Source organism: Microchirus variegatus (assembly GCF_963457635.1).
Source record: "Microchirus variegatus genome assembly, chromosome: 17".
NCBI lineage: Eukaryota > Metazoa > Chordata > Actinopteri > Pleuronectiformes > Soleidae > Microchirus > Microchirus variegatus.
Genome location: NC_139818.1, coordinates 13,209,291 through 13,231,034, shown reverse-complemented (window position 1 = coordinate 13,231,034; position 21,744 = coordinate 13,209,291). Strand labels below are relative to the sequence as shown.

At 41.1% G+C, this 21,744-nt stretch overlaps 2 protein-coding genes across 2 annotated transcripts in view; one reads left to right on the top strand and one right to left on the bottom strand.

The window, feature by feature from the left end:
• Window positions 1-21,744, bottom strand: part of dock1 (dedicator of cytokinesis 1) — a 176,055-nt gene that overhangs the window by 78,531 nt on the left and 75,780 nt on the right. The window lies entirely within an intron of this gene.
• Window positions 58-19,840, top strand: insyn2a (inhibitory synaptic factor 2A; the record flags this gene model as incomplete). The annotated part of the gene is made up of 3 exons (XM_083903542.1): window positions 58-1,289; window positions 8,448-8,519; window positions 19,657-19,840. 3 exons carry the CDS (start codon window positions 58-60, stop codon window positions 19,838-19,840), a joined length of 1,488 nt encoding a protein of 495 aa, XP_083759668.1.

The window sequence follows — 21,744 nt, the reverse complement described above, 5'->3', positions numbered from 1 at the left end:
CTGCCCATTACCTGTGATTAACACAACTTTTGTTTTTCTCTATGCCTCTTAGGAAACATGGTGAGCAAAGAGGGCGGCAAATGTATGCTCACCAACTCAGAGTCTGACTCGGAGGCAGCACCGGTGCCCTCCACCTCGCTGGCACTTGAGGTGAAGTATTCCCTGGAAGCCAGTCGACAGGTGAGGAAGAGGAACAAGGCCCTGCAAGTGCGTTTCAAGGATATATGTGAGGCACAGAACGAGCAGAGGGAAGCGGAGCTGCAGGCAGCAGGGAAAGGTGGAAAACCGATCTCATACAAAGTGGCATACCGCAAGTACATGACTGTCCCTGCCCGCAGATCCATCCCAAACGTCACGAGGAGCACAGGTGTGCAGACGTCCCCTGACCTCAAGAAACGCTATCAGACCTTTCCGTTTGAACGCAAAAAAGGCCACACCTTTAAAGACGTGGCGGCTGTGGAAACATATAAAGGTCAGAATAACGGTTTTGTCATGGAGGTGAAGCAGACCAAGGCTGCTGGGCAGGGTTTAGATGAGGCGGAGGAGGAGGGAGCTTGCGGGGGGAGTGGAGTCCGGAGGACCAGGGCTCTGCTCCATACTAATGAGTGCATTGCCACAGTGGAGCAGCACACTGCACCTGATGGCCTGTGCTCTGATGCTATGCTGCTCAGTTGCTCTGCAGACACAGACTGCCTTGCAGACACATCGAGAGGAAGTGGAGCCAGAGCAAAGGGAGAGTACCAGCTCTGCAGTGTCCCATCGAAAGCCAGGACAGGATTACAACATAGGGAGGCTGATAGAGACCGCTCTGCCAAGAGGCAACTGCTGAATCTGGAGGAGGGCTCGTCCCAAACCCTGCCGGACAGGGCCTCCAAGGTTACGGGCCCTATCGCCTGGAACTCCCTTACACAGGTGGAGTGCCTGGACAGTCCCTCTGTGCGGAGCAAACGGAAGAAAGGCCTGCAGCTCAACGGGCTGCAGAGTGAGACTCTCCCACGTTCCAGTGGAGGCTGTACAACACAGGCACAGTGCCACACAGGACAGTTGTCCGCTCGGCCTCTAAGGGCCATGGAAGAGCCTCTGTCACCCTGCGGAAGTGGTGAACCTGGTGGGGCAAAACCCGACCAAACACAGGAGACCTGTAAGCAAATAGTGCCTATGAACCAGGACAGGGATGTTAAAGCACAGCTCCAGGCCATGGAAAATCTCATCAGCTCCAGCCAAGAGACCATCAAGGTGCTTCTCGGGGTCATCCAGGAACTGGAGAAGGGGGAGGCCCACAGAGAGGGGTAAGATATCTTATTGTCTTCTTATAGCCAGTGGTTTATGTCAGGGATGTACTGATTTTCATTCACTATTGTGCATTAAAATAAAATCACTCATTGTGCTCACCTTACAGTACATGCCATGTAACATGATGCCAGAGGTTGCTGTGGCACTTATACAGAACTCTCACATATAGAACTGAAGCATAGTATTTTATAATGACATAAGGAAGGAAATACAAATCATCCACAGTGGCGATCCATTCAGAGGGAGAAGTCAAAAGAAAAAAAAAAAGAACTGATGGCCAATCCGTTTGATACTGTAAGGTCACTATTGATAACAATAATTTGCATTTCAACTGTACCCAGTTTGCACTGGTAAAAAAAACAAAAAAAACAAAGGGGAAACATCAAGCAGACGGAGCACTTTTATGATTCAGCAGGAACAGGAAAAGTACCTTCTTGATGTGTCATTATTTCTAGATCTTCTATGTGTGACAGTCGCTCAGTGGAGCCTTGACTGAACCACCCAAAGACTGTCAGAAAGAGATGACAGTGGCATGTCTCTGAGAGGATGTGTCTTTCACGTGGATGTGCCCTGCAGTGCTATTACAACAGCAGAGTGTGCTTTTATGATGATTCCCTTTCAGATAAAGCTGAAGCTGCCACCAAACATATTTTGACAAATCACCTCACTGAAATCAAGTGGTCGGATGACCTGTCATATGGAATGTAACGACTATCCAGGGACTCGGATATATGAGACATGTTCTTTTAAACGAAACAAAAGCAGTCATTGAAAACCTGAGTTTGTGTACTATGAAAAGGTGATGAAATTTCTTGATGCAGATGGAATCAGCAGGTAGTTTCTTTTATATTTACTATAATGAGAATTAAAATAGGCATATATTGCCATAATTGACTCAATATGGCAAGTTAATTTTAAAATCTTTATTAATTAAAGGTGATGTATATAAAATATGTAGATAAAAAGCTGCACTCGTACCCAAACTGTGTGTCGAGTGGGTAGGTGGTGGTGGCTTGTGCAACGGACCAAACACCAAATAAAAACATGAAATAAGTTTGTGATCTGCAAATGAAAATCTATTTTGTGGATAGCCTGGTAATCAGTGAAAGCCAGTATTTCATTATAACCTTGATTTCCTTGATCACTGATGACACATTATGGTCATATTATAATACATTTCTTAAATGCACCACTTAAATTACAATTATGTTGAGAAGGGGAATCCTAACGTGTGATGTGTCCTTCATTGACTTCAAGATTAAACTAGACCTTTAACAATTTGCCTTATCCAGGCTGAATGAAATAATGTTTATCTAGCAAGTACAAGGCCTTTAAAAAAGCCTTTAAAAAAGCCATGGCCTATGAAAAAGTCATTTACCATCCAATAGATACTGAGTCTATACAAGAAGGTCTGGAGATAGAATCTCACCATCTGAAATAGAGGATTGTCTATCCAAAGTTGTGAGGCAAACAAAATGGCCAATTTGCTGAGTGAACTACTGGAGCTTGCCACTCAGATCCCAATCTGTTGGTGGCGAGGTACAGGCTGGGACAATCTATATCAACATCATACCAATCCAGTGTGCCACCAGTGGGAATGGCACATATACATTGCTTATAAGAAAGGAGCAAACAAGTAAAATATTTGTGTTCCAAAGCTATTCTCAATATCTCAATATATGACAAAAATATGCTGTTATTAACAGATGACTGATCAGGGAACAGATCTTACATCAGTCTGATGTCACACACCATCTAAAAAGGCAATTATCCTCTTTCAATCTTGCACGAGGCAGCCTTAATCTTTTTTATCACCAAACTCATAAAAGTGTGTGTTGAGTGGAGAAAGTAAGCACACATGGTGCAGCGCGGACAGCTATATAAGAGTCGCAAAACACATCTGGCTTATCAGATGTGTCTAAAGTGGCAGGTGGAGTGGGGGGTGATGGTGGAGGGATACGGGGAGGAGGAGGATGTGGAGTTAGTAAATGAAAATGAATGACGACTGTATAGAGGTGCCATCTGGTCGCAAACATAAAGAAACGATCTCATTGTGCCTCCATACATTAATTACAGAAGCCTCTTTTGTCAGTGAGCAGCATATGCTTTTTTGTAATCCATCTGAGCCCGACTGAAGCTCTACTTCTCTCAACAAAGCATGCTCTTCCTTTGCATATTTCCAATTCCCAAAGTTGGATTTGCGGCAAGCCAAGCAAAAATTCTAATGCTGCTTTAGTCACAGTACATTAGCTTCAAACCCCCTTTACATAAATGTCACTGACACAACAAATACAAGTGCCCACAGGCTATAGGTGAATTGTGAGTGCAATTACATCTGATGTATAACTGCCTATGTTATATGACATTCATTTTTCAACAAATGAAAGGCAACGGCGTGTGCATTCATCACTTCTGCACGGGTTCATGACACGCTGCTGTGACGCAAGTCGAAATTCCATGGCTAACGTGCTCAGAAAGAAAAGAAAGAAGAACCGCATATGAAACACATTTCAATAGGTCAGAAAGTAAAACAAGACATGCATTCACGAGGAAGACAAATGTTTGGAAAAATGGTGCAAAAGATGACTAACAGAGTAACAAAGTAGATAGAACCACTGGTCAATGAGCTATTTCTTACATTTGGCAAGGAGGTTGTGAAGCTTTGTCTGTTCATTTGTCAGCAGGATTAGAGAAAATCTAATGAAAGGACGGGTCCAGGAATTCGTTTATTCCCTTTCCATAAAATTGAGCATTTTTCAGCAGTCTCAGATTCAGTTACTTAGTTTTGTGGATTTGTGTTGTCTGATGCACATGAAAACCAAACAACAAACAATCTGGATATTGTACGTATTGACAATTGACAAAGACTTAAGAGCTTAAAACACATTGTTGACACTGAGCAGGTCTTCAAAAATGAAAACACCCTAAACTAATTTTTTCCCAAGAATGTAAGACTATTAAAAAGAAAAACAGTGATAAAATCAAGCGTGTGAAAGAAAATACGTGAGAGTGTCGAGGAGACTGAGGCTATACCTCCCTTGGTTATGGCATTATTAGATTCCAGATTATATGAGCAGCTCTCAGCAAGTTGCTGGGGGGGAAAAGAAGTATAGAGCACTTGCCTAATGTTCCCACACTTCATACATTCAGTGACACAAACATACACGCATCCCTCAACCACAGCCCATGCAGGGCATGCAACACAGTGTGAAGGCTCCATTGCAGTTCTCGAGTATGTCATTGGTTGCATCAACAAAAAGCTCAAAGCTGTTGGATCATTTTGCTGTATCATCAGGCAGTGCTGGCATACCCCACACAATTAATCACACTTGTGGGGACTTGTTTCTCAGTTGTCTTTTAACACGGCATGTGTGCATGTTGTTATGCCTTTGGACTCCCACCCACACAGAGACCTTTGATAAGATCAACTCGTAGCACAAAGGGGGGAGGGTGTATAAATATACTGTTAATAGCAATTTTGGCTTCCCTCTCCCCAGGGAGGCCTGTCGAAATTAGCTCTGCTCACTCATTTACTCTCATTAACGCAGATGAGATAGAATAGCGGAGAGGGATGACGGATAGGAAGGGGAAAATTTAGACAACATGGGGGTGAGAGAGAGCGAATATCCCATTCCCACTGGTAAAACAACCCCAAAAACAGTGAAACCAGGGTTTAAATGCTTTTTTTTTTCTATTACAAATGGAACTATTTTTAACTGGCATTCACTCAAATGACTGAAGAAATACGTAGGTTTTTATTGGCTTCAGCACCAACTGGCATCATTCGAAAGACAAGACCTGGGTGAATGTGTTCATTTCTTAATTCTTTGTCTGCTTCATTTCTGGCAGTGACATAAATTCCAGCATCATTTCCAGTGCGTACTAATTTTTCAGCCATTACTATAGCTGCTATCGAGCCATTAGCCATAAATGTTTGTCATGAACCTTTACTTTTTTACAATTTTTTGGCAGGTGATCAATTGAGCAACCATTTGAGAGAGGGATAAACGTAAAAAATACAAAACAGCAACCACTGTGACATTGTCACTGGTCTCTATGGGCTCCATTTTGTATTTTCTAACCCACTCATTTTGTGTGAAACATGCTTGAGGGCAAGTCTTGTGATCCAGTTTCCCCTCATGTACCTGTTAATCATCGAGCTCATCTGGGTGCAGACCGTCACCCCCTTCTCATATCACTGCGCTATATGCATTCTGTCCCATTCCCATCCTGTTACAGCTTTAAACTATATTGATATCAGCACATTTGAGGTAACTGTCAGTGCACAGAAAAGAGTAGATAAGGAGGGAAAATTTATGATAGTGGTTTAATTTTTATTGGTGCTGCACCTTATGGACAGCATGAAAAGAGTCCCGGAGAGAGAATTGAAAATGTCTCTGCTACTGCAAAGAAGAAACAGAAACGTTCTGTTTAAGTTTGCACAAAAATGAAGCAGCTTCTGCAGCCATGATCTATTAAGAAACACAGTGTTAAACAGAGTTTAATAGAGTTGCAATACGACTTGCTGAGTCCCAGTATACATGCGGAAATCGTTTTATTGGCCGTGTACGTCCGTGTCTGCCTCCATAGGTGGCGCTGTATCTCTCTATAATCTAGTATGTATTGAATCAGTTTTCCCGTTGACCTTTTACGTCACAGAAAAACAAACAACGAACTGCGAGATGGGTCGTGATGTGGTTCTGTACGCTTCCAACCTGCTATACAGTACATGTAAAGCATGATATTAATTAGTTCGAGCGTGGCTCTTGTGGCTGCTGTATTGTCCGAAGAAAATTAGTCCAATTAAAGTCGGACTTTTAACATACATGTACACACACTGGCGTATCTATGGCGGCAACTGGTTGTCAAAGGGTTAGTTGTACAAAACTACAAAAACAACCGAGCAAACAAAACAAGTAAAAGCAAAATATATTTTGTGGTATCTCTCTTTCAACAACATGGCATTGAATGGGATTTCATTTATAAAAGTCAACAGAAGCAGAAACATATCTGTCCGGAAACAGTGCCTGAACAGACCCTTTGCCTTCATCAACAGGAAATCTCAAAATCAGATACTTCAAATTCCTGACAAATAAGACCAAAACTGACAATTAAGTCAGTGAAGTGGTAAATTAATCATGCAGAGACTAATTGAATTAGACAATTATGAAATAACACAGTGTAATATTAAAACTTAGGCATGTGGGTGTATTTGGTAACTGCTCTGCGATTCCATTAAGCTGCTTGACTGTGAAGGAGAGTTGTTGATGAAGGATAATAATAACCAGTCACACAGTGACATCTGTACTGGTTATACTACTTTGTGTTGATGCAGCAAAACAGGCCATAACCATAAAGACCAAGCAACAAAGGATTTCTGTCATGTCCATGTCATTGGTGAAGTGAATCCACAGTGCATCCTTTGTTATGTCATTAATTATAGGGGGGAACACTTACTGTCAATCAATATGCACATTGCCACATTCTAATTCAATAAGAAAGCAATTGAGTCTTTGAAGCATGTCAGCAAATGGTTCCATTCAGAGCCAGCACACGGTCTGAAGCCGCCCCAGGAGAAACAGATCTATAATGGGAAGTTGATTCATGACAATATTTTAACTCAGAGTCAACCTGTGACAGAACAATATAGGGACACATAGGATGTAATGTATTGATGTGTTTGAATGTGGATCTGTTGAATCAATATCACAGTGAAATTACTGACTGTGTAACACCGAAAAGCTGCTGCCCTAAACAAAAGTGTCAGATTTTATACGTTTTCAGGCTCCATTCATTTTCCAAGTACATGCCACACACCACCCCCAAACTAATATCTTCTTCTTTGGATTTCTTCTTTTCGGAGTTGCCACAGCGGATCATCTGCCACCATTGTGTCTTCTTCTGTTATACCGACTGTCCCTAAGGTCCTCCTTCACAACATCCATGAACCTTCTCTGTGGTCTTCCTCTTTTCCTTCTGCCCGGCAGCTCCATCTTCAACATCCTTTGTCCACTATAATCACTATCCCTCTTCTGCATGTAACCAAAACATCTAAGCATTGCCTATCTTACTTTATTTCCAAACCGTTTAACCTGAACTGTATCTTGAATATGCTCATTTGTATTCCCGTCCATCCTGGTCGACTCCAATGGAACTCTCAGCATCTTCAGCTCTGCCACTTCCAGCTCCTGACCAACTGCCTTTGCACTATTCATCCCCTTCATAGCTGTGCCCTCACTTCCTCCTCACTAATCCTCCGCACTACCTGAGGCACTATCTCCCCTCCATCTGTCCTCGTCTCTCACTTTCATCATTCTGTAGCTCCTCAAATACATCCTTCCATCTTCTCAACACACTTCACTTGTTAATACATTTCCATCTCTGTCCTCAGTCACTCTAACCTGCTGCACATTATTTTCAGCTTTGTCTCCATGTCTAGCCAAACCACTGTTTGGTTACAAAACTTGTTCACAGTGAAGATAACTCATGCTTCATGCCTTACAATATTGTCCAGAACAAATGGACTCATAAAGTGTTGCAATTAAGGATTGGTGTTTGTGAAAGTGGAGGGAGCTGGTCTTACTGATAAGGACAATATAACTGACGCAAACATGCAAAATCCTTGGTGTTGACATTAATTTGTGTGCTTTATTGATTAGTTTAACAGTTCTCCTCCTAAATTAATAATAGCAAATGTTGAAGCAAAAAGGAGTTTCTGCATTTTCAAGTTGAATTTCAAGATAAAGGCCTCTGAGTTTTACATTGCCATCCATATTAAATAAGCTATTTCCAAGTCTGTTTAAGACCTTTGTTCTTGCTTTTCTTATAAAATTAGATATTCTTATGTCATGGGAAAATCTGTATAAAACCCTTAATGAAAACTTAATTTCAGCGCGGCTAAGAAACTCATCGTGTGTACCACTTTGACTTATCTGACCTTCAATCAGTCAACCACAGCTAATGGTCGACAATGTGCTCTTTCTGCCCTGACAGCCAGACACAGGCCACACAGGAGGGCAGTGCGACTCCTCATCACCCTCATTTACTGTGGTCCCACTAACGAGGGATGACAAACACGATGAGAACAAAAGGTGTGAGGAAGCAGCTTAACAAGTCCTGTGATTACTCATTCATGACTCTTATCTCCCCCACAGACTCTCCTATCGAACTGGACAGGACACGGCCAACTGTGACACATGCCGGAACAGCGCATGCATTATTTACAGGTTAGTAACCATTACTCTTCAAAGACACGATGATCCGAGTGTGTCCTCTCTTCTCTAAAGGGAGAAAGAGCTCGTTAAAAAAAGGCACTGTAGAGATGCAGTGCTGGGCAGGGGATGTAAGATTAATATGGACACTGTTAATGACCACATGGAGATTTGTGACATTTACACATCACAAGGTCTCTTATTTTTCCCTTTTTTTTTTTATTTGAATCGACATCTTTTTCAGTCTCCTCTGTCACTTCATATCCTTTCATTCACTGAGGGATCTAAACAGATACAGGGTTAGGGAGACTGGGAGGCAAAGGGGCACACGGTTGAAAAGTAGAGGATACGTTCTGTGAAGTGGGTGAGAATAGGGCAACAAAAGGTGAAATTAATTACCATCCAGACATTGTGAAATATCAGCACTGTGTGCTGTTGCCAAGCCAAATGAGCCTCTGCATACTTGCAAATTCAGTTCCAATTAGTAGGCAACCAGTCCAGAGTCATTAGTTTTCTTGAGTATATAGTCATCTTCTTACAAAGGCACAGTATGTGTGTGTGTGTAATAATAGTTACAATAGTTCACAACAGTTACACAGATTAGCCGAAGAACTTAAATTTGTTCCAATAGCTTATTAAGTTTTAAAAAAAAGAACCGAGTCCTGCTCCTTGAACTTGTGATACATAGTCTAACATTTTTGAGTATCTAAGGCTTTCTAAGCTTTCACACCTACAGCATTTGGCAGGCACCAATCGTGTTTGGCCCCTTGGTTCGGTTCGTTTGGGTAGGTGTAATCTCGGTACTTTGGTGCGCACCAAATCAACCGGTCCGAGACCTGCCTGAAGGGGTAGTCTCGGACCACTTTATCTGCCCTACTTTGGTACGGTTCCTCAAGTGTGAAAGCAACCAAACCGAATTGGACGAAATGATATAGTTTAATGCATTATGTGTATGAGATGAGACGATCAGCTCCGGTGAACGCGGCGCTTACGTTCCACGTCAGTGACGCACCTTGTGGAAATCGGGTGTTGGTAAACTGACCGGTGCGGACTAAAGCAATCAAACTATAGGTGTGAAAGCGCCCTGAGAGACAAAATAAGTCACCGACAATCATAAAAAATGAAGGGGCTTTGTGCTAAAATTTGGGATACTATTATGCTCACAGCAGGTATAATGTCTACCATGGTCACCATTTTAATATAGGCTGGTAATCACATTGCAGATCGTTAGCCATAAGTGAAGATACAAGTTAGGATATTGCAAGTCATTAGAAAATGATTGTGAACATTTGTTGCACATTTGTTTACTATATTAGTATTGATGGGTAATTCACACTGAACTTCAAATCAAACCCAGCCATTACCATGAGCATCCTCTGGAAACATTAATAGCAAACCACCCAGTAGTCAGTCAGACATTTACCAACTGATTGACATTACCATCAACAGCACCATAATGACACCATGGTTAAAAATCCTTACATTGATTATAAAACAAATTATTTATTTTTTTTAAATGTGTGGCATCCACTCAACCATTCATAGTTTGTGGTGCTGACACCTCTGTCACACACGTGCATGTGTGGATGCATATCAAATTCTCTATGTTGGCATACGAAAGATTCGGTTCCTACGGTCAAAACCAACTGAGGATGAAAATAATGAGAAACATGAAAAAGATATAAAGAGTAAGAGGGTGAAAGGCAATGAATAAAACAGTTTTTACTGGGCACAGCTCTTCCATTCAGTCACCATTTTGCCTGTGGAGAGCCTTTTAAATCATTTCTATATCTATGGCTCTAAATAACCGATAAGCCTCTGGAGAAACTTCAGTGGACTCCTAAAAACGAAGGTTTCATCTGATGTTTAAGGCAAAGAACGTACTTCGCATCATCGACTGAGTGAGTTTAAATCGCTACAAGGCCCCCTGCATGACCACAGGGTGGACACAAGGATGGTAGCATTTACAACTATTCAGTGTCAACAAGATGAGGTGAGGTGGAGTTATTGCACATGACATGACAGACACAGGAACCGGCACAAAATGGCTTAGGGGAATTAAAGAGACTTTTGGCTGGGTGCAGGCTAAAAGGATGGATGAGGGCAGACTGCTGAGTTGGGAGTTCGACTTGTATCATAAATTAGTTACGACCATGTTTAATGCTGGCTCTGTGTGCTTTGGTCCTGCAGAGGAGAGGGCCTTGCTCCCTCTGGCTTGCCTATCCTCCATCAACACTCAACCTGCCAGAGTAACAACCAGCTGTGCTTGTCCTGCTGTGCAGACTAAAGAGGCCTTCACTAACCATCCCTCTGCTCCTGTGAGCAAAAACTGCAGTGACACATTTCAGTTGTATTCATAATTATATTCCAAGGTTTTACTCTGTAATGACATTTCAATATGAGCCACTTGAAACTGAAAATACACTTATATCAACTGAATATGGAAATTAAATGTCCAATCCAATGAGTGCTGAAGTCAACATCACGTGTACTTAGACTGAGGAGGACCACAAAAACATGAGTGAGACATCTTTTTCACACTTTGCTGACTGACACGGCCTCCAGAGTTTAAGTTATTTCAGATTTGGCCCTTCGTTGGTGCTGATCATGACAACCATCTTTAAACAGCTGCAAAATCCCTTTGATGCATACTTCTCATTACATAACTCTGAGACAGTTTGTGATATCTAGAAAACTCAAAAACTATGGACTGGCGATCTGTCCAGGGTGTGACCCTGCCTTTCACCCTCTGCCAGCTGAGATTGGCACAGCACCCCGCATGAACCTCAAGTGGAGGTTAAAGCCGTAAAAGACGAATGGATGGATACCGAAAAGCAGAGAAATAGAGCCATATACTTATGGTAGAACCTCAGGACTTCCTCCATCCAGTCACAGACAAGATTCACCAGCGAGTCAGACTTTTGTGACGTCAGCTCATTCCTAAATGGTTGAATAACTGCCAGATTTCGAAAGTGAAAGTTATCTTGGGAAAATCAGCAGAAAAGAGCAGAAGCACTCACTCATAGAACATTTTCTGACAACTCCACAGCCATACAATCAAAAATAAATCCAGGCAGCCTTATTATCTTGATGGTCATAAAAGGGTTAATCTCAAAACGTCACATTTTTCTTCCAAGAAATGCAACAATCGACTGAAATGCTTCATCTGCGGAGGAAGAGCAGGAAAAACAGAACCTGAATAGAAAACAGAATGCTCCTTCTCTGACAAACCTCACAGGCGCCTGGCAGGGTTTCCCCTTGATGAAAGGGCAGAAATTCCTAAATGACATGTTTGAGATCTGTTAAATTGACCTGAGTTCTCCTTTAAGAGACTCACTCAGCATGGTGAATTGTGTTGATGGGACACAGAATCAAATATAGCAGTTGTATTCACACAGGCAGGGGGATTAAGTGACAATCTAATTACTTAGATCTCCATGAAAACAACCTCTCTGGAGGAGGATGAATGCGGAAAACAGTGCTATGAAGGATCATGCAGGATACATGGGATGAGCAGCTGTCTTTAATATCTATTTTTAATGTATTTTTTACATTTTTATTTTTCTATTTTTTGTTTAGAAATGTGTGTCTGGGACAAAAACACTGACTCTTGTACTTATGATAAGGATGGTATCGAGGCTAGAGAGAACACATAGGTACATAAATCATTTGTAATGCACCACTGTCCTCTTCCGCATATTCAATTTGTCCAAGAGTATATGGCATCATCTCATCCTCAGAGCCCATCCTCAGCATAACAACAGCCCAAGATCAATACGGTGCTGTACTCTCCAGGCATGGACTTCAAAAAGAATACAGAATCTTCTGTAGCCTCTCGTCCACGTCTGGTTGCAATTTTTTGTTTTGAACCACCCTGTATTTGATCGGCTGCCTTTTATCCTCCCTCAGTTACTTGCTCTCTATTTCACTGTTTGTCTGGAATATGTCATCTCTCCCCCCTAACAGCTAAGGGTGTCTTGAAATGAATATGGGGATTTCAATACCGGATATTACGTGCACAACATTGAAACAGAATAGGAGAAAAAGGGATGGAAAGATTATTGCAATTCCTTCCATTGTGCCAGGTGATGTAATATTGGTGACTGAGAAAGGTAGACAGAGGAGGAATGGAGGGAAAAAAAAAAAGGGAAAGGAGTCAGCAAATAAGCATGAGAAACGAACACAGGCAGAGGCAGGGAAGGGAGAAAATGAGACAGACAGAGAAATGCAGAAAGGTTGAGGATTTGCATTTCATTCCACTTATTTCAGGACCACGGGCATTAAGCCATGATGCCTCAAGACGCAGAAACCCTGTAATCTCATTTTCCTCACACTGAATTTATATCAGCTAATGTGCTGATCAAACAGGGAGATAGATTAGAGCCATTGTGATTAAGGACGTCGATTGAGGAGGTCCCCACCACTGGGTGCTTCTGCTCACAATGGACTGCAGTGACTTCCCGTCAGTTCAATTTTGTCATTAGCTTGCATGTCGTACCATTAACTGAAACACAAGGACCAACAGATGATCATTGAAAACTGTGTTTTGTGCGAATCGAAACAGGAATGGTTATTTAAAAGGAAAACTCTCCAATCTCCTGTGCGAGGCTGTGAAAATCAATTAGGCCATGCCACACGCTAAAGACTCCATTATGTTAGAACATATGGAAATTATTGAGGAAGGAAAGCTGTCCTGCCGCACGGGGCAAGATATCTCTTTTTGTAAAAGCGTTTTTTTTTTTTCCCATCACAGTGGCACACTGGTTACCATAGTTACAAGAGGGATTCTCTGTAGGACAGGCAGTGATGGGAGGACAGTATGGACAGACAGGAAGAGCACATTCACACACCAGAAGAAGATAATGGAGCACAAAAGCGTCGGCCGGGCAAGAATGTGAAAACGGGGGAGAGTGGAACAAGTGATAAAGACTCTCAGGTGTGACAAAGGGGAATGTGAGAGGAGTGTATGACCATAGAGGTATTAGACGTAGTGTTGAGAGGCGATAAGTTCCTCTCTTTATTTGTACACACATTTTGAAGAGCAGGAATATGATATGATACAAGAGAGACAGAGAGAAAGAGAGAGCAAGAATTAGTAAAGTGTGAGCAAAGAGGCAGCTGGGGAAGGATGCCAACAACACTTCACCTTTGACTTTTATAAAAGAATAATCATGTGGAGCCTTGCAGCAGAGCCCATGAGAGTTCCATAAAGAGATGCTGATGATAACTGAGTACAAACTAATACATCATTTCATTGAAAGGCCATTTGAGCATCTCTCAAAGATGAGCTGTTTGTCTGTGATATGACAGAAACTAAAACCAGCAGCTAACAGAATGTTGTGTTCTGAGCTTCACAACTCACCGGGTTCTGCATACTGTACATTCAGAAGAGTGTGAGAAAGTAGAGAAATGTGTTGAACAAGACGGAAAATCATAGGATTGCCTTGCAGTAATTAAGGTCGGTGGGCAAATTTAAAGGGAATTGGGGAACCCTTTAAGTTCTAAATACTGTGATGATTAATCCCAGACATGCAGGTTAATCTCTGGTCTCAGACACGGAAGTATACTCAAAATCAGGATCTACAGCTGAATTAAAAACACCACAAAACTGAGACAGACTCTATATTATGATAATTAAAGGTATGACAGTGATGATAGTTCATCGTAATTCTCATTAACAGACTGTTGCCAGGAAGAGTGTGATAGTATTTCCAGATTTAACCCTAACCCTATGCACGAAGAAGACACAAAGTTAAGTTTGGGACAAGACAAACAGGCAGAAAAAATAAATAAATAAATAAATAAATAAAAGCAGATTTATAGTAGGCCAGCTGAGGAACACACACACAAACCGACAAAGTAGAGACTGCTGCACAAATACTGTGAACATCAATGCACCTCTTTTACTGCGCAGTATTATCTCAGAGCATGAATTCAAAATGCGTCTAATGATTGTACCAATAAAAATAATAGTTTTTTTAATGTGGTTGAATGGCTGCGAGTCCAAGCAGGGCAATAATCAGTGGCAAAGAATGCACAGCAACAGTCGCTGCAGTGTTACAGGCTTGCACTGGAGGGCAGGAAAAATCAGCGTGTATGTGCATGTCCGTTCTTTTATGGGTATCTTTGTGAGAACCAAAAAACGTATAAACCATAGGGAGCAAGGACATTTTAGAAAGCAAGGACAATTTTACTGGTTCTCACCGTCACCCATTAAATGGCATTTTTCAGGGTTAAGTTTTAGGGTTAAGATTGGGTTAGGTTGTGATGCTTAGGATAAGGGGCTATGGGATTCATTATGTCCTTACGGCGAGTGCTGCTCAAACGTGTGTGTAAGTTACATCTCACTCAAAATGGAATAGACTTTCACAAAGATGCCCCTACAAGTCTCTTTGAACAAGAGACTTCATTATTTTCTCTCTCTTTTTTTTGAAAAGGGTGAAATAGCACACAGTGAAATAGCCAGCAATGACACCAGCGCACATTCATTACACCCTGACGAACACAGCCATAGATCACAGAAGCCTTTGATGCCGCCTTCCTAAAATTATTTGAAGTGCAAGAGCCTGTTAATTTTGCAGCAAGTGAAGTCTGTTTAATAATGTGAGCTTGAGTTTGATTTCAGAGGACGTCACAACCTCATTATACATCATGAGCCTGCAAGCTGTGTACACACAAATAGTTCCTCGACTCTCGTGGGCCTGGCCAAAAGAATAGAAATCAAAAAAGAGGTCTTAAGCTGCCACTAGATGTATTATTTTCGATTGGTTTTATGCTAAAATGACCATACAGTATAATGATTTCTCAATCACATATTTAAGACAGCTTCTACATGTTAAAATGTCACATATTTAGTGTGACCTATCCTTACAGCAGATAAAGACAAAAGCATCTTTATAGCAGAAGGTTTCTAAAAGGAATGTGAAATTGATTTGAGACTATTTTCAGGTCAAATCTGACCAAAAAAAAATCAAAATTAACCTTCAAAAAATCAGATTGTTATTAGCAGACTGATAGGAAGGGCTCCAGCTGTTTTCTGTAGTGTAGCTAATACAAATTAGATTTGAAGTGTTGAAATGAATTCAACTTGAGACCAGTGTAAGAAAACACAACATGCTACAATCCTGGCTGCTAACTTTTAGACCCAGCTGTAAGGCAGACAGAGTTCTGAGTAGTTTGAGCAAGGAGAGCTGCATTATGTCCAAGTGGAAGGACATCAAATTATGAATTAGTTTACTGTTTTTTTGGGTTGATAAAGAAAATATTGAATTCAGCAGATTTTATTGAGCTGAACAAGAAACCTCGGAACAAATGTCTTGGCCCATGCAATAAAAAGTAATTCTGCAGTTAATGTCTGCAGTCACACAGACTGCAGACATTCCATGTGCAAGGAATGTGTTTGGAACAAGGCCTGCAGAGTTTCTCTGACTTGTGGAAAACCAAACAGAATTGCAAATGATGCATTGTTGCCTTTTTAGTCACAGCCTTTTTCAGCTTCAAACACATTGACGAAATCTACGAACAAATTTGAAGATTTAGAAATGTGAATTTGCAAGGTAACAAGCAATTGATCAATTTGAGTCAGCTAAAGGATTAGCAGTACATGACCATCATCTTTAAATGCAGCCCAGACATGTTTCTGTTGTAATAATGATAGAAGAATCAAAGAAGTAGAAAACACAAGAAATGATGAATGGAGCACTGCTGGTGTTCCTTTTGCCCATCGGGGCTTTTGGAAGGAATAAACACTCATAAACAGCAAAAAGGAAAAACTAAGTCAACAATTTACCAAATTATTCCAAGTTCAGGCACTGGCTCAGTAGTCAAAATGTTAAAAACCCTTTACTTTCAAGATATGAAATAAAACATTTACTGCACACGGAGCTACACGCATAGTAACGCTCACCTGGCCAACCGTGAACGAATAGGACCTAAACCAACCAGCGTCCATTCAAATGTGCCATGCTTTATTGTCTAGTTTCCTACGAATGGAAACATAATTTACAAAATTGACATAATCTGATATTCGAGAAGAACTGAAAATCGTAAATTGAGAGCATCAACTCCTCAGGAAAATGTATAAGGAAGTGAGAAACGGAAGGGAGGGTCATTTTCCCATTAACTTCCAGCAGACATCTTTCAGCAAGGGTCTGGCAGCTATGTGGTATTTTCTTTTACTTCCAGGTTGGCCTCCTCCAACAAAGTGGAAAACCACGACACCTAGCCAGAACTATCCGTTAGTCCCAGTATTCCCAAGAGGTTTAAACCAGGATTCCACTGCATCACTTTTAATTTACGTCCGCTTTAGTCAATGTGTCAGCTTCAGCTGCCTACATTTACGTCATTTACTAGCTGTGTCATTTCTCCGGCAGTACACAGACGACGGAACACAGCGCTTCAATTCAGCTGAATTTAGCAAGTGCAGGACCCAAAGTTAAATACAGATACAAAATGAATGCGTTTATTTTCAAGCCCCAGTGTAAACACCATATGGTATTTCACTTAACTACATCAACAACAATGCAAATCCAGCACTCCCTTCTTGTTCGGTGAATATGTAACATGTTTCTTTGTGTTTACAGTACATATAGACTTATAGATGGCTCAAAATTTGAGCTTTTGAGCCGCGAGACAGGGATTCCTTCAGCTTTCCTGGACGGAGCTGTGAACTTATCTGGTGGTTGTTGACGGATAGAGCAGATGCAGACGTACCTCAATACGCATTCAGTGGAATCCCTGGGGTTAAGTCAGGTATCCATGTTGCGATGCATGCACATAAAAAGAACTGACATCACACAATTTTCAAAGTAGATTCACACAAGCATAATTAACAGCTGGTGACTAAAAGCTGCAGTGTTCTTGGCCTCATTTGAAGGCCTGAGTCAAACAAATGCAAAGTGCTGAGCATCTGCTTCAGCACCAAACATTTATTCCACCGTCACTGTCAAACAGCCACATTTAGCTCTGCTATTCTAATCAATGCCAAAACGATCACTGCATAAAGCTGTCACATTTTACAGCAACACCTTATTTGAGACCGTCTTAGCTTCAGGAGACTATTATTTGGCTGTGCCTTGAGACGCAGCAGACAGGATGATCTGTGCTTACAGCTTGCCTGGAATACTAATCATTATAAACACCCAGCCAGCAGCTTCTTTCTTTTTTAATAGATTTCTATTTGATGTAGATTAAAAAACAAAACAAAAAAGCAAGATAGACTTTGAACATAATATTCGCAGATGCTTTGCATTTCCATCAGAGCAGGCAGCCGCCTGCCTCTCTCACCTTGACACTACATAATCTCTCACAGCGCTAAAAGACAACATCTAAATCGACCAACTGCAGGATTCATGAGGTGGATCCTGATGCCATTATGTAAGTCTGTCTGTAAAAATGCCCACACACCCAAATCTGGCTGGTGGCTGGAGAAAGCTTTAGCAGATTAAAGTTCTCCACTCTTAACCACAGCAGAGGCTGTAATCCCGAGTTTCACTCAGCAGCACCTAGTAGTCAGATGTGCGCGGGCGTGGGATTACAATGATGGCTGGTCCAGATAAATCCCCTAGTGCCCTGGGGAAAGGTAGAGCACACTGAGAGGGGAAGACTCAGTGTGGCTTTGTATGTGCACAAAAAAAAAAAATCAAAAATGTAATCTCTCTGCTTTGTAGTACCTTTGGTGATGTTGTAACATTGTGAAGAGATCAAAGGCATCAGACACACACTAAAATCCTAAAAAAGGCTCTCATCAAATACCCAGGTAAAGCATGTGATCTTCTCCAGCGGTTAGAGACTCTTCGTGCTTTGAGAATTACAATAACAATGCAAAAAATAACTAAAAACAAAACGCAGCAGCAACTGCCAAAGTGGGCAGCCAGATGCAAGCAAAAACAGAATAAATCAGGAAATCTGACTTGGAAATAAGGATGAAGCAAGCATGTAATATAGGTCAGTTTGACAAGCTGAGCAGCGCCGTGACAGATGTTCAGGGGTCAAGTGAGAATCGAACACTGAGTAGACATGTAATATGGTTAGAGGGCAAATGTAACGGTCAACACATGCCAAGATTGGGGGGAAAAAAAGCATGAAGGTGAAGGAAACCTGAGTGGTGTCAGCACACGGCGAAAAATGGATCGTATAGAAGGCAGTATTCATGAAATATTCAGGTGAGGAATAAAAACTAAGGAGGCAAAACATGAAATGAGGTACTTTAACATCACAATGTGATAAACTCACTATAATTCACACAGCATTTATTCAACCCATTGCTGTGTATAAGACAGATAGTTATTGCACTCATTCTCATCATTTTTGTTAGTGTTTCACAATAAAACTCCTACTGACACGGGCATGGCGGATTATTTCTTTGTGGGCCAGAATGTAATTCATGAAAATAGTGTCTGGTGTTCATTAACAGCAGACACAAACAGAGAATTAACACGTGCAGTGGAAAATCGGGGGGGAAATTATGCAGAGTCTCTATTGCAATACAACAAAATATGTTATTTAGTATCACATGGAAATAAGACCCTATCAGTGCCTGCACGCTGTTGTTAGTGTTTGAACCGAGTGCATCTCTCTCTGAAGGCTGCCATGCAAGTCAAGCTTCAGTTATAGCACAATTCAGCTGCTCAATTGGACTAGTGTCCTTGTCCCAGTATTCAAACACTAATTGGGAGACAACCTATTAAATGAAGTGTGTCCACCCCCGCCACGCAAGGAGGCATTTTGCCACTTAGCGGTTAACAGTTCAGCATGAGGCTAATTGTCAGCATGTCAAGTACAATTCTTTAATCTAAAAATATATTTTTCTTTACCTGAAATCAGTCTCTGCAATTCTTTTGTGTACTGGCTACAGCTGTTATTTCTGGGATTAAGCCAGGGATGGGAACTGTTGCACATGCTCAGAACGCCCAGGCCATCTTTAGTCCTGAATGAGGGTGTACATGCAGTTGTAGCTTTGATTAACACGTCGCCCTATGTCAGCTGGGATTGGAATCAGTGACCCCCACGACCCTCATGTGGAGGATAAAGCGGTAGAAGACGGATGGATGGGTGGATGGATGGAAAATGAGCTGGACTAACAAGACCATCTGGTCTTGTTTTTCCTAATGTCATTATAAACATATTGTTTCTGTCTGTTTCTTTGGTGTAGTGTGGAGCTGGACTTCAAACAGCAGGAGGACAAACTGCAGCCACTGATGAAAAGGCTCTGCCCAACAGAGGATGTCCATTTCGCCTCCCTGCCTTACCCCCAGGAGGCCTTCACCTCCACTCCGAAACGAAAGTCCAAAGCTGACTCCAAGAAGCATGCTCGCTGGAAACTTTGGTTCCTGTGAAAACATAGAACCGTCTTTTCCCCCTGCTACCAATCCACAGGATTAAGTCATCTATCTGGCTCATATTTGTTTGATTGATCTACTGTCTCCTCTTTTCTCACACCTCTTTGGCTTTTTTTGTGGTACACCTATTAACCAGAATAAACAGAAAGCTCCACTACTGGATGAAGCCCTTCTCAGTGACGATGGGTGTGAGTGTGGATTCCTTTGGAAATTCAAAAAATGTCATGCCAACCAAAAATGGATTCCGAGTTATTTTTGAACCAATTTCTTCAACCAGGGTGTGAAATTACACCACAGCAACATATTTAGAGAACAGCACGGTGAGAATCTGATTTCCATCTGTCTATTTGCATATATTTTTGTAGCTGACGTCCATGGGGTCTTCTTCTACACTTTTGGTTCAAAGACTGTCATATTTCTATCCATCCACTGGAACGTTTTTGTCTTTCTTCCCAGCCTCCAGGAGAGGCTGCGAGTTCAAACAGTTCAACCACAATGGTCTGGGAATCTACAACAACAGCATAAGCACAATGAACACTGTTCAGGATACTTTTTTTTTCTCCAGAATAATTGAAAAGAACTATTTTCAGTGACAGACTTTCATAACGTCTAAAGAAGAGACCTATGGGACAAAGAGCGTTTATCGGAGTATAATGATCCACTTTCTATCCATCGCTAAAAAAAAAGTCTCCTTAATGACTTTGAAGTAAAGAATGAATAAATAAGACTTATTTTCTTAATAACATTTGCAAAGTTAGACGTCAATGTACTTTTTTTCTATATAAATATATATATCTAAACACACACTCACTTTAAGGTTAAGTGAAATATATTTATTTGAGCTGAGGTGAAGGGGATGGTGCATTTCAAAAACTACAGTGCATAGAAGGTACATCATTACATTTAATTGTCTTATTTTCCTTTCATCCACCAAATTGATTATTAACTTCACAGTGCATATGGTCACTAAAACCCACTTCCCCTCAAGAAAAGAGGGAATCCATATATATCTAAACTTCATGGCTTCAGCGCACAGAAAAAACTTTTATCTATCTCTCGATTGGTTCTCAGCACACGGAAAGTGTAAATGATTGCTGTGATTGCATTACTGCAGTATCCTGCATCAGCTACTATGATAGCTTCTGACATCAAGCCAGAAAGAGTGAATGTGCCACTTAACACAACCAGGGCTACTAAAGTGCAGGGTGGTGGGCATGTAGCCTTGCATGCTTTTTTTTTTTATAACCATCAGAGATTTTGCAGGATATTTTCTAGCTTTTCAAGAAACACTTTATAAAGAAAATGCAATTTTTTTTATTTTATGTTCTTCTTTTTTCCCCCTCTTCTTTTTATTATATTATTACAATGTACAGCTAACTGCTTCCCATCTATTTGACTGTAAAGAAATTACATAGTAACGTCATACAGGGTTAATGCCATTCACAGTAACATATAAATATACAGTGTGTAGAATATAATAGGGCTAAAAATAATTTGAATGGGAGAGCAGCCAATATCTAAAAGACAACAATATTAAGGTAAGTGTGCCTGAGGAAAATAAAACCGAAGTCACTCTTTAAGCCAAGAACACTGCCCCCAAAAGAAAGGAAATTTGCCAAAGTGGTTTCAAGGGGATAAAAAAGACATCTTCATCGACTGTCACAACAATACCGAGCAAAATAGTTTCACCTTCGCAAACTACAACACACTGCTTTCTGTTGGCTTCATGTAATTCATACTCCTGTACATGCCAGGTCAGTTCCTTTCAGTAGATACACTGTAGCATCAAAAGAGACATAGATGTTTATCTGTACCTTAAAGAAGTGCAATTGATTTATTATGTGCAATACTGTGTATTTTATACTGGTTTTTTTTAAACAAACAAACAAAATAAAGAGATT